Genomic DNA, 15,713 nt, shown 5'->3' with positions numbered 1-15,713 from the left:
TAGTTTTAATTGCTCTCCCTTGAAGGTCATGATAGACTGCATCACCACTTTTTCATATAAAATATGAACTTGTTTTCATGGCCTATCATCTTTCCCCACCAATCCTGCCAAATGCGCTTGAACTGGGTGATTCCCTTGACCGTTCTTGTTTGCGAAATGAGCATACTGCTGCTTCAGCTCCTTTATCTACATCTTTCTTTATGTTGATGTTGATGCAAAGGGAAGAGCTCAAACGATGTGGAGGGCTGAACACAAGAATTCCTATTGAGAATCCACAATGAGATACAAGGGTCAGCCCTCTATTGGGCTATAAAGACTGCAAAAAGAAGACCAAAAAAATACAAAAATGTTCTTAATATAAATAATGGTGAGACTATGGCATCATATCATCAAGCATGTAGGTACACAAGTATATGAAGCAAACAAAATATCAAATACTTTGTGCGCAGATTACTCAAATAAACCCCAAACACCTATTGTGCATGTCAGATGAGCAAAGCATCAAACACGTAGTGTACATGTACACTGAGCAATCTTATGTACCTTTGTAAGAGTAGATCAATGTTTTACCTCAAACCCAGGGTATAGCCTCCAGTGCACACTATGAACAATTAAAAAAACAGGAAAAATTGATAACTCAAGCAAATTGTCAAACACTTAGTGTGCACAAGTGTATCAAGCAGCCTTATCCACTTTTAGCAACTGCCAACCAACATTTCACTTCAAGTACAACACGACCTCCAACCTGCTCACCTCAAAGAATCGCAAATAGTCTCTCATGCATTTTATCAAGCACTTGATGTTCACATTGCAAGTCACATAAGGCCAAAGGTATTATAAAATCCAATGTAGAGTGCCTAACCTCACCAAGGTCCACACCAAAGAAGTCAAACACTTCAAGAAGTAGCTAAGTATCTCAAACACTGTAAACACTACTACTGTAACAGTAGCACCAGAAAAGACCTTCAGCCATTCAATCACATCTCCCAACATCGAAAAATGTGATGCTGTCAGGTAGTACCATACATGAAATTTAATAAATCTCAAAGAGCATCGCTAATCTACCAAAATATTCAGTCCACAATGTTCCTCTACTAAAAATAATCCTAAAAAAACCAAACAAAAGCATTCAAATGCAAAAATTGAGCTAGAAACCCTTTTTCTTCAAATCTGGTCAGGAAATCCCAAACTGAACCATAAATTCTTGAAATAATCATATCTGACTCAGCACTGATCCAAAAAACTGGGGATCTATTTCTCACACCCCCTTAAATAGTGTACTATTGAATGCAAGATACCTTAAATCGATAATCAAACCCAGACTTCCAGGCATCATATCATAGGTTGGCATCAGCTAGTTTTCATGCCCCAACCAAAACTAAATTGAACGAGCTTCATGGCCTTGTCTTGAATCTCCTCACATGTGTCCCTGGCTCTAATACCATCTTCATGTTGATGCAAGAGGAGAAGCAAAAGTGCTCCACAATGTGGAGGGCTGAACACAAGTCTTACTGAGACTCTATAATGAGATAAAAGAGTCAGCCCTCTTTATTGGGCTCAAAGGCTACAAAAAGACAAAAAAAGATGAAAATGACCTTAATATAAACAATGTGAGACTAAGGTACATTATTTGCTCATATATGCAGTAAAGTACATAACAAATGAATAAATACCGCTTATGCCCCTAAGCACAACTAACCTATTATTTTCACACTCTATACACATTTTTTCCTATTCTTTTTATCTTATTAGTACCTGTTAATCCTTTTGCATTATTAATGTTGTTTTTATGAGCTAGGAGTGCAACGAACATTATTTCATTCAGATGTCAAGAAAATTGAGTGGTTTATTCATTCTTGGTTTTTCCATTCCTCTTTCCATGTTTTAAATGCATTCAAACCACGTGCATCACTACACGTTCAAAGTTCAAACTTTTTTGTGGCACTTCATATTTCTTTGTTTACATGCGGAGAGTACTTTTCATGGTATGATGCCAAAGATGGTAATGTCTTGTTTTAGGATTCAAAATGTTCTTTTGACATTATTGAATAATTAGAAAATTTAAGTAGATAAGCTGTATTCATACTAGGATTTTTTACAGTTGTTTGGGTCTCAAAGTTCTGAAATCTGAACTAAATGTGAATACCAAATTTTGTGTCTTCAACTCTGTTTTTGAAGGTGTTTGTGGAGGCATTAAAGGCCCTCCCTAAGCCTTTAGGCTTAGGCCTCTTCATTAGTGAGTGAGGCTTAAGCCTCTACCCTAAAGCGGCCTAAGCCTCTGTATGAGGTGTGGACCTCAATGAGAGGCCCACACCTCTTTCAATCCAACTTAGTTAAGTTGCCTGTGATATTTCCATTTGTACGTAGCCATGCCTTTGATGCATCTACACCCCTAAGCCTCAAGGCTTAGGCCTCTTCGCTAGTGAGTGAGGCTTAAACTTCTATCCTAATGATGCCTAAGCCTCTATATGAGGTGTGGGTCTCAATGAGAGGCCCCCACCTCTTTCAACCCAACTTACTTAAGTTGCCTGTGATATTGCCATTTGTATGTAGCCACCTTATTGATTATTTCTAAGATCAAATGATATTCCAAGCCAAAAAGAAGTAAGTCTCACCAATCTATGATGATAAAAAAGTAAATTAGACATGGAGATTCGTAAATGCTTCATTCTTTTTTTCTCATATTATTTCTTTAAAATTTGTTTTGTCATTGTTTGGTATTTTATGTTAATATATTTTAGTTGATGCAATTGGCTGTCTCTATTGTTGGTGTGCATACTGTATTAGTGAGTGGAATGTTCATCTATTTATGTTAGATGAATCCAATGATAAAAATATGGTCTGGAAATATGGTGAAAAAACGGTAATGTAAAACAAAAGAAAATCATATATTTACAATTGTTGTTATTATTATTTTTTATACAGTAGTTGCAGACTTTTTATGTTTTTGTTTTATGCCTTAAAAAGTATCGAGGCTTATGCCTCACCATGCCTTGAGGATTACACCTTGTTTATATTTTGAAAAATGCTTCATTATGCCGTCTGTCTTTAAAAACCTTGCTCTGTAACCTCTCTTGACTGGTTTCATTGTTTTTTATGTTAGATTGGAGGCAAAGCTCTTGAAATTCACAAAGGAAGGAAGAATATTGTGCCATCCGCATGGGGTGATGAAACCTTACTTGTTGAAGGCTACACTAACCCACACTATCTTGATAGTTTATATGAGACATACTCAGAACGAACTCAACAGAATCTGGTGCATGCCTTTTCTTTAAACGATCTATACATACACACACATTTTGGGCTTACTCAAATCAAATATTTATGCAGAAAAACTTGAATGAAGATGTGATTGATTTCGATCTTTTGGAGGAGTTGATATGCCACATTGATGATAGCTATCCTGCTGGTGCAATATTGATATTTTTGTCGGTGAGAATGTTTGGAATAGATTGTTTTCATGATCTGTGACCTAATGATGATGTTGCATTAAACTATGCATTCTGTGTCTAATGATGAACTAACTCATTAACGCAGGGATTGACAGAAATAAACATGTTACTTGACAAATTAACTGCTTCGTATCACTTTGGTGGCCTGTCATCTGATTGGATTCTTCCATTACATTCATCTCTTTCATCAGTTGATCAACAGAGGGTGTTTTTATCCCCACCAGATGGTGTGCGAAAGGTAGAGATTTGCTTTCATTCATGGTCTCTTTGAGGGCCTATCTTTTTTCATATATGTACAATCTGTTCATTGGGTTGAAGTTATGTACCAAACAAGAACTTGGTAACAACTTGACCCTAGATCTTGCTGATGCGGCATGCAATCTTGTTTGCATTATTGTAAATTATGTGCTTATCAATTTCTTATAGTGAGAAGATGAGCTTTCTTTGCAAGGTGAGGGTTCATGGGTTCATTGACAAGACCAATAGCTGCCTGTGATGTTAGCAATTTTATTTTGTTGACTGGAAGCACATATGGAACTTCTCTATTTTTCTTCTGCCATTTTCACTCATCTTTTGTAAATCTTGTTCAATATATGCTCAAATGACATCCTCATTGTCAACGAGTTTTTAATGGGTAGGTTTTTACTAGGCATGTGCGTTTTAACCTCTGGTAATCGACCATGGATTAGGCTTACTGTATACGGTACGATACATATCATTACTTTTGGTTTTGCAATATGATACACACTCGTATCGCGATACGAGTGTGTATCGTATCCTATCAAGTGTATTGTATGATACACTTTTGTATCGTGCTGTATTATACGATACAAGATGTATCGTACGATACACCTTCGGTGTACTTTAAAAAAGCCGAAAGTTACTTTTTTCATTTTGGGTTTAAATATCTTTTGAGGTCCGACTTCTCGATTTGTCTAGAGGCCATTAGAAGTGCATTTTCACCATATTTTCACCCACAAAAATGGGATAAGGTAAAAAAACACATTTCCACCATTTTTTCGCTCAAGAAAATGGGTTAAGGTAAAAAATCTTTATTATGAGTAAAATTACAAAGCTACTCTCCAAATTTTTTTTGCCTCGGGAGGCACTGCCCCCCTACAACCCCCCGCCAACTTACCACATCCACGAAAATTAAAGATTTATATTAAGGTAGAAATCAGGCTCCACACTCCTCCAACAAAGATGGCATAAAATGATCCGGCATGGTAATGGGGCACTCAAGTAATGAGTGGAAACCGATTGAAAATCGAGTGCAACTATTTTCATAATATTTTTTTTATGTAATATGAAAGTATGAGTCTTGTGGCATATTCTCAATTGCAAGATATTTAATATTTTGCATTGTTGTTGTGAGATAGTTGATGTTTGTTGATGTCTATTGCTGATCATAGAGATATACATGCTTCATATGTGATGTTATGGTTGTAATTTTGTGCAATTCATCATTGTTTTATGCGATATGATTATTTTACAATTTTTGCTTTTTTTCTTGATTTTTTAATTTTTCTTATTAAAAATTTATGATATGTTTACGATACGATACAATACGGTGTTACTTTAGGCCCGACCGATACGGGTAACGATACGATACTTACAACCTTGGTGTAGAGTTTCTCATACTTAAAACCACCTCTAGTTTTGATATTGTTGTTATTCGACCATGGTTTACTTGTCAAAGGACTGGTAAAAAGGCTGTGATAGAACCCCTTATTGTGAATTGTTAATATATATATATATATCAGGGGTATTTTTTGTCTTTTCATGCAATGTAATAAATACAGCCTAGTAGGGGCTTTATAGTCTTTTTATTTTTTTTTATTTTTTCTGTTTCAGTCAACATGACTCTTGGGGGCAGTCCAACTAGTCCTTGGACTGCTCCCAACGGTCATAAATATGACCGTTGGAGGCAGTCCAAGGATTAGTTGGACTGCCTCCCTTCATGTCTTGTATGGCTCTATAAATAGAGCCCTCTTCTGTGTATTATGTTATGCTTTTCACCAGCATAAGTGTGACTTATAAATTATATTCTTTAGATTGTGAGTCTTGTGAGATTTGTCATCTTGTGTTTATCTCCTTAGTGAGATTGTATTTGACCCAATAGTGGTCTTTTGTGTATTTGCAATTCCTTGTAGCCCTTAGTGGCATTTTCTTGTGTTTGATATTCATTTCATTTGATGAATGCAACTCAACATTCTTCCTCCCAACTCGCTTTGAGAACGACTCTTCCATTAGACGTCTCTTCTATGTTTTTACTAAAGGATTTTTGTATGTGATGCAAAGAAGAAGTATAGATGAGAATAGGCAGATTGTTGCTGTTGCAATGAAGAGACCCCAAAACCGAAACTCCTGGGCATCACATAATTCTTTTATATATGTGGAACAGACGTTTGTACGTTAATTTGCATCAATGCCCCTTGGGCTTAACTCCAATACATATGACACCATACTAATATTTAACTCTAATACAATACCAATAACTCTAGTATATATGACACCATATTGGAGTTTATATTATCTGTGTATGTGTTTGTACAGTTGTGTAATAACTGTTTTTTTTTTGTTATTTGTTTGAATTTTTTTTATTATAATGCGTACATTTTTTTGATTTGGGTCTGGGATCTAAGTTTCGAATCCAGGACCCATAAAGAGGTCTTTATATATATTTATATATTTTATATCGTATAAATTTATATGTATATATAAATGCAATAACTTTAACTAATTTAATTATTTAAGTGAGAATTGTTTAAAATAATACGTAGATGGGCCTGGAATCCACCTTTCGGATCCAGGATCCACAATGGAACTATATATATACATATATATAGACGTATAAGAGTATACATATATATATATATATATATATATATATATATATATATATATACTATAAAACTGCGCGAGGATCCGTAGTTGTATCCGACCTGCAGATCCATTTCACAAAGATGCCACGGATCCATAAACCAGACCGCATCTGGATCTCGAACCCGTGCCCTGCGAAACGAACAAAGAAAAAACTTTTGGATCCGACCCGGATCCAATAACCCGTTAGGGTTATAATGCTCGACACAGGGGGGGTCGAGGGTTTTATTTTAAACCCTCTTCTCCCCTCCCCCGTGCTGCTTTCCCCTTTCCCCCTCGATTGAAAAGGGAAACCCTTCGAGGGTATGCTGGAATAATAAAAAGGGCAGGGGCCGATGGCCCCTGCTAGGAAAATGAGCAAAGAGAGAGAGAGACGCAGGGGCCAATAGCCCCGCTGCGACTTTTGGTTGAGGAGGCAGGGGCCAAAGGCCCCTGTCGATTTGCTTAACAGGGAAATGAGATAGGGACCAAAGGCCCATGTCGGTTTCTTAGAGGAACTGGAGGCAGGGAGAGTTCTCGACCCTCCCTGGTAGAGACAAAAGGGTAGGCAGGGGCCCCAAAACCCCCTGCCGGAACCCTCCTCACGGGCGGTAGGGGTTTTACCCCTGCCGACCTGTCGGCAACAGGTGGGGCTAAAACCCATGTCGCACGGCCCTTCCCCGTCATAAACAACCGACGGGAAGGGGCTTTTGCCCCCGCCTGTCAATGACAGGGAGAAGAAGAGAAAAGAGGCGACAAAAAGGAAAAGTAAAGGGGGTGAAAGGCGTATCTGGTGGTCGCCGGAGGGAAGCTCGCCGGAAGGAAGGGGGTCGCCGATGAAGCTCTGGTCGGTTGACGATTGGAAAGGTCGCAGGTGGCGGCGGGCTGACAATGGTCTCCGACGAATCGACGAAGACGAGAGAGTCAGTGAGGGAGAGAGAGAGTCGAGTGAGCAAGAGAGTAAGAGAGAAGAGACGAGAGAGTAAAGAGGGGAAAGGCAGTGAGGGGGGTTTCGTAACCCTCCTCCCGCCTGCCTCGCTGTTTTTAATGACATCGAGAGGCGGTGGTTCGGGTCGGGTTCGTATCCGGCCCGAATCAATACAATATTTTTTTGAGTTGTACATCCTACCCTCCTTAAAATAATTTCGTCCGCGAAATTTCTATTATATATATTGGTCAAAATACAAGTCAGGGTATTTTTCCCTGATATCAGACTCAGGCTCCCATGTATATTCATTTATTCCATGGTGTTGCCAACGTACTTTTACAAGAGAAATCGTCTTCGATCTCAACACTTGGTCTCGACGATCAACGATTGTCACTGGTCTTTCCTCGAACGTCAAGTCTTTTTGGATATCCACATCATCATAATGAATGATGTGTGTTGGGTCATGAACGTATCTTCTCAACATAGATACGTGGAAGACGTTGTGGATCTGAGCGTACTGGGGTGACAACGCAACATGGTAAGCCGCCTCACCGATCTGATCTAGGATCTCAAAAGGTCTGACGAACCAGGGACTCAACTTTCCCTTCTTCCCGAAACGGAAAACGCTCTTTGTAGGAGATACCTTAATAAAAACCATATCTCCCGTTGAGAACACAAGCTCTCTACGTCGACGATCGGCGTAACACTTTTGCCGAGTTTGCGCGATACGCAGATGTCCCTGATCATCTGCACTTGTTGAGTATAGTGCTGTAGCACTATAGGTGAATCTAGCATCCGTTCATCAACCTTGTCCCAGTAGAAGGTGATCGACAAGGCTTCGTACGGGGCCATACCGATACTCGCATGATAACTATTATTTAACGTGAATTCTGCCAACCCGGTATGAGAGTCCCATTCTCCCTTCCAGTCCATCATGCAAGCTTGCAACATGTCCTCCAACGTCTGAATCGTGCGTTCAGATTGTCCGTCGGTCTGAGGGTGGAAGGCGGTACTGAATTTTAGTTTTGTGCCCAAGGCCAACTGCAGCTGCCTCCAAAACCTGGAGGTGAATATGACTTGGAGCCAACAAGGTATAAGGGAATTGTGTACACTCGGCGAGAGAAAGAACCCTCCTTCATCTGGAATCTCTCTCTCTCTCTCTTCTCTTCTCTCACTATCGATTAGGGTCTCCTTCTTTCATGGTATCAGAGCCCAGCGTGATCTGCGTGAAGAAAGCCCAGCCTGCGTGAAGAAAGAAAGCCCAGCCTGCGTGAAGAAAGCCCATCTGCATGAAAGCCTAGTCTGCGTGAAGAAAACCCATCTGCGTGAATCTGCGTGAAAGCCTAGTCTGCGTGAAGAAAACCCAGCCTGAATCTGCGTGAAAGCCTAGTCTGCGTGAAGAAAACCCAGCCTGAGTCTGCGTGAGCCAAAAATCTAGGAGCAAATCCCAGCGTGAATCCATCAGCGTCAGCAGAGGAAATCCCAGCCGTGAATCTGCGTGAGCCAAAAAAAAAAAAAAATCTGGGAGCAAATACTCAGCCGTGAATCCCAACGTGAATCTGTGTGGTATTGTGACCCTCAAATATCTAGCGTGCATCTGTGTGAAGAAAATCTCTGTGAAGAAAATCTGTGAAGAAAAATCTGTGTGAAGAAAAACCACAGCATCAGCCGTGATTTCTTTCATCAGTGTTTGTGGTACTGTGACCCTCAAATATCTAGCGTGCATCTGTGTGAAGAAAATCTCTGTGAAGAAAATCTGTGTGAAGAAAAACCACAGCATCAGCCGTGAATCTCAAAGAATCACAACATCAATCTGTGATTTCTTTCATCAGTGTGCTTATACCTTTCTTTGTGAAATCAGGTTCCCCCTTTCCTTTGTGAAAATTCGATCCTCTTTCGATCCGTGGTTTAATCCCTGCTGTTTTCCTGCTGTTTTTCCTACATTTAATCTCTTGATCTGTGATTTCCTTTCTGCTGTTTTTTTTTTTCTGCTAATCACTGCTAATCATTGTTAGCCATCTGTCATATCTTATCTGTCTTTTCCTATTAGCCGAGTTCTTTGTTCTTCATACCTAAGTGTCAGTTCAAGCATATTCATCAAATGGAATTTACTCACGGGCAATCATGCCTGTCCTCAAGTTTTCTTGGTCAACTAGTCTCTGAAAAATTGAATAACTGTAATTTATTGACCTGGAAAAGACAGATTATTCCGTTTATAAAAAGTCAGGACCTTTCTGGTCATCTGGATGGATCGGTCCCACCGCCTCCAGAATTTCTCTCGCAAGAAAAAGTGGACGATAAAGGCGAACAATCTGTTGTTCTTCACAGGAATCCAGAATATGTTGCTTGGATGAAGAGAGATCAATCGCTAGTGGCATATATCACTTCAACTCTTTCACAGGAGGTCCTTATTGCTCTTCCTGATGATTGTTCGGCAAAGGAACTGTGGGATATGTTAGTTCAAACATATTCACAAATTTCTGAGGCAAGAATTATGTTTCTTAAGCGAGAATTTCAAATGCTGAAGAAAGATTCCATGTCTATTATGGAATACCTGAATAAAATGAAAGGCATCACAGATCAGTTGGCGGTTATTGGGTGTCTTGTCAGTGAAAAAGATAAAGTACAACAAACCTTGAGTGGATTGGGGCCAGATTATCATGTTATGACGACAACCTTACTATGCTTACCAGAACTTCCAAAGTTTGAAGATCTTCGTGCAAAACTGTTGCAATATGAGATGAATCTGAAAGGTTCCTCTGAAGCCTTTCATGGGAATTCCGGAACACAAGATGTGCTGGCTATGGGAATGAGTTATGGTCGAGGTAGAGGAAGTTCTTTTCGAGGAAAAGGAGGACAAGGGAGAAATAACTATGGAGGTCGTGGCATACTTCCAACACCCAATGTTCAGGGACAAAGACCCATTCCCACCTGTTTCCTATGCAACAAGAAAGGGCACATTAAAGCGAACTGTTGGTTTAATCCTCAAAACAAAGGGAAAGCTCCACAAGCAGAGGCTAGAAAGGATGGAGAAGTAAAAGAGTTGTTGTTGGCAGCCTTGGCAGGATTGAATATGAAACAAAATGACAAAGGAACTTGGTATGTCGACTCTGGAGCAGCTACTCATGTTACAGGTGATGTAGGTAAACTCTTGACTCTTACACCTTATGTTGGAAAGAATAGCATTGTCACATGAGATGGATCACATCATGCCATCTCACATACTGGAAATTCCATTATACACATGTCAAAGTCCTCTCTTAAACTTCCAAGTGTCATCCATGCTCCTAATATTCAAAAGAACATTGTTTCTGTCTCAAAGCTTGTTGATGATGCAAATGCTTCAGTTGAATTTACTCCCTCTTCTGTTTATGTCAAGGATCTTCGCACGAGGAGGACATTCGCTGAAGGAAAACGATGGGGCAACATGTACATCTTCCAAGAAGATCCTTCCTTCATTCATCCCAACTATTCATCCTTGAAGCCTCACCAAGTTTTTGATTCTGATTTTTTATTTAATGTTTCTGAAAGTAATAAGCCAAGACTTTGGCATAGTCGTCTTGGCCATTGTGGTCGCCATTTTATTGAAAAACTTGTCATGAATAATCTTATTCCTAAGTCCAGTCTGAGTTCAGAAGTCGTTGATACAAAATGTTCTAGCTGTCATCTATGTAAGAGTCATGTCTTACCTTTTGCTTCCATTAATAAAAGAGCTTCAAGGCCATTTGAGGTCATTTGTTCAGATGTCTGGGGTCCTGCTCCAATTACTTCCTTTTCTGGCAGTAAATACTATCTTATTTTCGTTGATAGTTATTCACGTTATACTTGGATATTCTTTATGAAGCACAAATCAGAAGTTTTTGGATTGTTCCAGAAATTCTACTCTTTCGTTCAAAATCATTTCTCTACCAACATTCTTAATTTCCAGTGTGATGGAGGAGGTGAATTCTCCTCGAGTGATTTTGTTAATTTTCTTCAACATAATGGGATAAAGAGAAGAGTGTCTTGCCCTCATACACCTCAACAAAATGGGATTGCTGAGAGGAAGCATCGACATATTGTTGAGACTGCAATGAGCATGATGCACGGGAGCAATCTCTCTACATCATTATGGACTGAGGCCTTCCACTCCACAGTTCATGTGATAAATCGCTTGCCCATGAATATCTTAGAAAATAAGTCACCATACTTCTCTCTTTTTGGCATACAACCTGATTATCATGAATTACGTGTGTTTGGGTCTGTTTGTTATGTGCACATTGATAGCTCACTCAGGCACAAGTTCCAAGATAAAGCTTTGAAATGCAGGTTTATAGGATATGCCGAAGATTACAAAGGGTACAAGTGTTATGATCCCCTGAGTAAGCGTGTCAAAGTATCAAGGAATGTTATTTTCGATGAAATGAACTTTGCTGATCAGGATAATAATTCAACTATGGTGGATACTGATAACTCAAGCTCCAGCATTGAGGTATACTACCCATGGTTAAATTCAGAACTCTTCTCCAATGGTACAGTAGAATGTCCAGAAAATTGCAGTCAGAATGAGCCACATGAGGATTCAGCCAATGAGACTCAAACGGAGGAAACTGTCACATATGACTTGGAGCCAACAAGGTATAAGGGAATTGTGTACACTCGGCGAGAGAAAGAACCCTCCTTCATCTGGAATCTCTCTCTCCCTCTCTTCTCTTCTCTCACTATCGATTAGGGTCTCCTTCTTTCACCCTGATCATCTGCACTTGTTGAGTATAGTGCTGTAGCACTATAGGTGAATCTAGCATCCGTTCATCAACCTTGTCCCAGTAGAAGCTGATCGGCAAGGCTTCGTACGGGGCCATACCGATACTCGCATGATAACTATTATTTAACGTGAATTCTGCCAACCCGGTATGAGAGTCCCATTCTCCCTTCCAGTCCATCATGCAAGCTTGCAACATGTCCTCCAACGTCTGAATCGTGCGTTCAGATTGTCCGTCGGTCTGAGGGTGGAAGGCGGTACTGAATTTTAGTTTTGTGCCCAAGGCCAACTGCAGCTGCCTCCAAAACCTGGAGGTGAACCTCGGGTCACGATCAGAGATGATTGACACAGGAACACCGTGTAATCTCACAATCTCCCTGACATAGAGGTCTGCCAAGTTGTCCAGTGACTGACTGAGCCGTATAGGGAGGAAATGTGCCAATTTAGTGAGTCGATCCACGATCACCCAAATCGCATCGTGTTTCCTCCGCGTCTTCGGCAAATCGACGATGAAGTCCATCGTGATGTCTTCCCACTTCCATTGTGGAATCTTCATCTGCTGTATCACTCAGCTTGGTCGCTGGTGCTTGATCTTAACCTGTTGGCAAGTCAAGCACTTTGCAACGTACTCGGCTACGTCCCGCTTCATTCCACTCCAATATCTGTGCTGCAAAACTTTGAACATCTTTGTGCCGCCCGGGTGAATTGTGTACTTGAATTGTGGGCTTCAGCGAGAATCTCATCTCTCAAAATAGGATCTTCTAACACCCAGAGACGATTCTTATGCCATACACCTCCTTCCTCACTCAGACGGAAGGGGGTATCGGCCCACTGCGCTAGAGCCTTCAGCTTTTCGTACTGCGCATCGATCTTCTGACTGACAAAGATCTTTGACAATAGCTCAGGTTGAGCTACCATGCTGAAAAGACTGATCGAATCTTGAGTGACCGCAAACGGTTCCACCCTGCGAATAATAAATTAACGGAAACGTTGGGAGACTTGCAGCTTAGAGCGTCGGCCACGACGTTCGCCTTTCCTCGGTGGTAGGACAAGGTAAAGTCGTAATCCTTGAAGAATTCCAGCCATCGTCGCTGCCTCATATTCAACTCCTTCTGCGAGAACAAATATTTTAGGCTCTTATGATCTGTAAAAGCCTCGAACCGCTCCCCGTACAAATAATGTCGTCATATCTTTAATGCAAAGACCACCACTGCTAACTCTAAATCATGAGTCAAATAATTTTTCTTATGTATTTTAAGTTGGCGCGATGCATAGGCGATCACTCTATCATTCTGCATTAAGACGCAACCCAAACCTGTCCCGGAAGCATTGGTGTAAATCACAAAACCACCTTGACCCGAAGGTAGGGCCAAAATAGGAGCAGTCGTGAGACGTTCCTTCAACATCTGAAAACTGCTCTCGCATATGTCGTCCCACACGAACTTAGCTTATTTCTTCAGGAGCTTCGTCAAGGGTAGAGAGATCTTAGAAAAGTCCTGGATAAATATTCGGTAATACCCATCTAATCCAAGAAAACTCCGAATGTCATGAACATTCCTCGGCTGCTGCCAACTGAGTACAACCTCGACCTTCGTGGGATCCACAAACACACCTTCCTTGGAGATGACATGTCCCAAAAACATGATCTCCTCGAGCCAAAACTTGCACTTAGATTACTTAGCAAACAAACGCTCCTTTCGCAAGGTTTCGAGAATAACTCTGAAGTGCTCACGATATTGCTCTCAGCTATCAGAATACACCAGGATGTCATCGATGAACACAATCACGAAGGTGCCCAAGAAAGGTTTGAACACCCTATTCATGAGATCTATAAACGCTGCAAGAGCGTTAGTGAGTCCGAAGGGCATGACCGTAAATTCATAATGCTCGTACCTGGTCCGAAAGGCCGTCTTGGAGATATCATCTCCTTTAATTATGAGTTGATGGTACCCAGATCTAAGGTCAATCTTTGAGAAGATCTTGGCTCTCTGGAACTGGTCGAACAGATCCTCGATGCGTGGCAATGGGTACTTATTCTTTATTGTCGTCTGGTTAAACATCCGATAATCGATGCACAAACGCAATGATCCATCCTTCTTTTTCACGAACAAGATAGGAGCTCCATAGGACACTGGGCCGATGAATCCCTGATCCATCAACTCCTGCAACTGCTTCTTGAGCTCTTCGAGCTCGGATGACACCATCTGATATGGGGCCTTAGAAATTGGCGCAGTATCCGGCAACAACTCGATGCTGAACTGCACCTCACGAGGTGGAGGAAGGCCTGACAGTTCCTCCGGGAAGACGTCTGAAAAATCTCGAACAACCTCCAAGTCTTCCATCGGGACTCGCATCGACTCGGACTGGATGACACTAACCAAAAAGGCAGTGCATCCCTTCCTCAGGTAGCTCTGCGCCTTCAGCGATGAAATCAATTTGCTCGCTCGAATGGGTTTCATGATCTTGAATTCCACCTTGGGCATCCTTGGTGGAGATAAGACAATCCTACTATCTTGGCAGAAAATCTTGGCATGATACTAGTGCAGCCAATCCATGCCTAGGATGACATCAAATTCCGTCATCACTAGCAGGATAGCACAGGCCAGTAAATGCCGATCTGCCCAAACTACGTCCCACTTTGGTAGATGGGCCACACAAATGGTGTTTTCCCCAATCGGGTTATATACTTCAAGGGTATTATGCAAGGGTTTTACAGGTATGTGCAAAAACTCGGCAAAATTTACCAAAATAAAAGAGTGTGGCACCACAATAAAAAAGAACAAAAGCCGCTCAATTAGCGACAAAAAGGGTACCTTGCACTAGGTCGCCCTTGGTCAACTGCTTGACCTTGGCGGTGTAGATGCGTCCTGACGCCCTCCTCTGACCGCTCGCCTGCAGTTGTGGCGTTTGATACTGCTGTTGCGGCTGTGGTGGCCGAGGGAGCAGAGGTGCTCCGCTGTTTTGCCTGGAGTCGTCAGCTGCCTTTTTTCGGCAATCACGGGTGTAGTGGCCCATCTTGCCACAATACAGGCATCCGGCTATGTCAAGCGGGCACGCCTGCCCAATGTGAGATCGTTGGCATTTGGGGCATACATTGCTAGCCTGCTGCCTGGCTGGAGGGTTGCCTTGAGGCCGCTGGCGCTTCGAAGGAGGATACCGTTTCCTTCCTCATTCGCTCTTTATAGGAAAGAACGGTCGTTTGCCTGGGCCGTCGGAAGGTGCCTTCGGCTCACCACCCGCAGCGGGTGGCTTCCTGCCTTGAGTACTTCTAGTGCGCTCCCAAGCTTCACTCAAGAGGGTGGCGGCAGCAACTGCCGCAGAGAAGGTCGAGGGCATTCTGGTTAGGACCCGATACATGAGCCCCTCCTTCAGCCCCCGAACAAACTTTCCTACTCGCTCGCGATTATCCGCGAACAGGTTTGGGCAGTAAGGTTCTAAGCTCTGAAAGTTGGCGATATAATCCGTCAAACTCGAATTACCTTGGCTGAGCTCCTAGAACTCCACCTTCTTCTTCTCCCTTGCATGAGGCGGGAAGTAGTTCTCCAAGAAAGCCTTTCTGAAATCTTCCCAAGGAATGCGTGAAATTCCCGGAAACTGCACACCCCGGGCCACGTCCCACCAACTGCGGGCATTCTCCTTCAGCCTGAAGGTCCCGAATAACATCTTCTTGTCGTCGGGTACTGACAAGACCTTGAACACTCGTTCCACCTCCTTCACCCAGTTATCGGTC

At 41.8% G+C, this 15,713-nt stretch overlaps 1 protein-coding gene across 7 annotated transcripts in view; it reads left to right on the top strand.

Moving 5' to 3' along the window:
* Positions 1–15,713, top strand: part of LOC149836674 (RNA helicase family protein) — a 307,604-nt gene that overhangs the window by 152,086 nt on the left and 139,805 nt on the right. For all 7 annotated transcript variants that reach the window (XR_016431827.1, XM_090005515.1, XM_090005514.1 and 4 more), the window contains 3 exons: positions 3,104–3,256; positions 3,331–3,432; positions 3,538–3,690. Coding sequence is in view for 6 of the 7 variants with exons in the window: in XM_090005515.1 (XP_089861641.1) it covers positions 3,104–3,256; positions 3,331–3,432; positions 3,538–3,690 (408 nt within the window). In the remaining variant the exon portion in view is untranslated. The remainder of the gene's footprint in view (positions 1–3,103; positions 3,257–3,330; positions 3,433–3,537; positions 3,691–15,713) is intronic.

Source organism: Nuphar pumila, chromosome 5 (assembly GCF_984573655.1).
Source record: "Nuphar pumila chromosome 5, dmNupPumi1.hap1.1, whole genome shotgun sequence".
Taxonomy (NCBI): Eukaryota; Viridiplantae; Streptophyta; class Magnoliopsida; order Nymphaeales; family Nymphaeaceae; genus Nuphar; species Nuphar pumila.
This window is presented reverse-complemented; position numbering and strand designations above follow the sequence as displayed.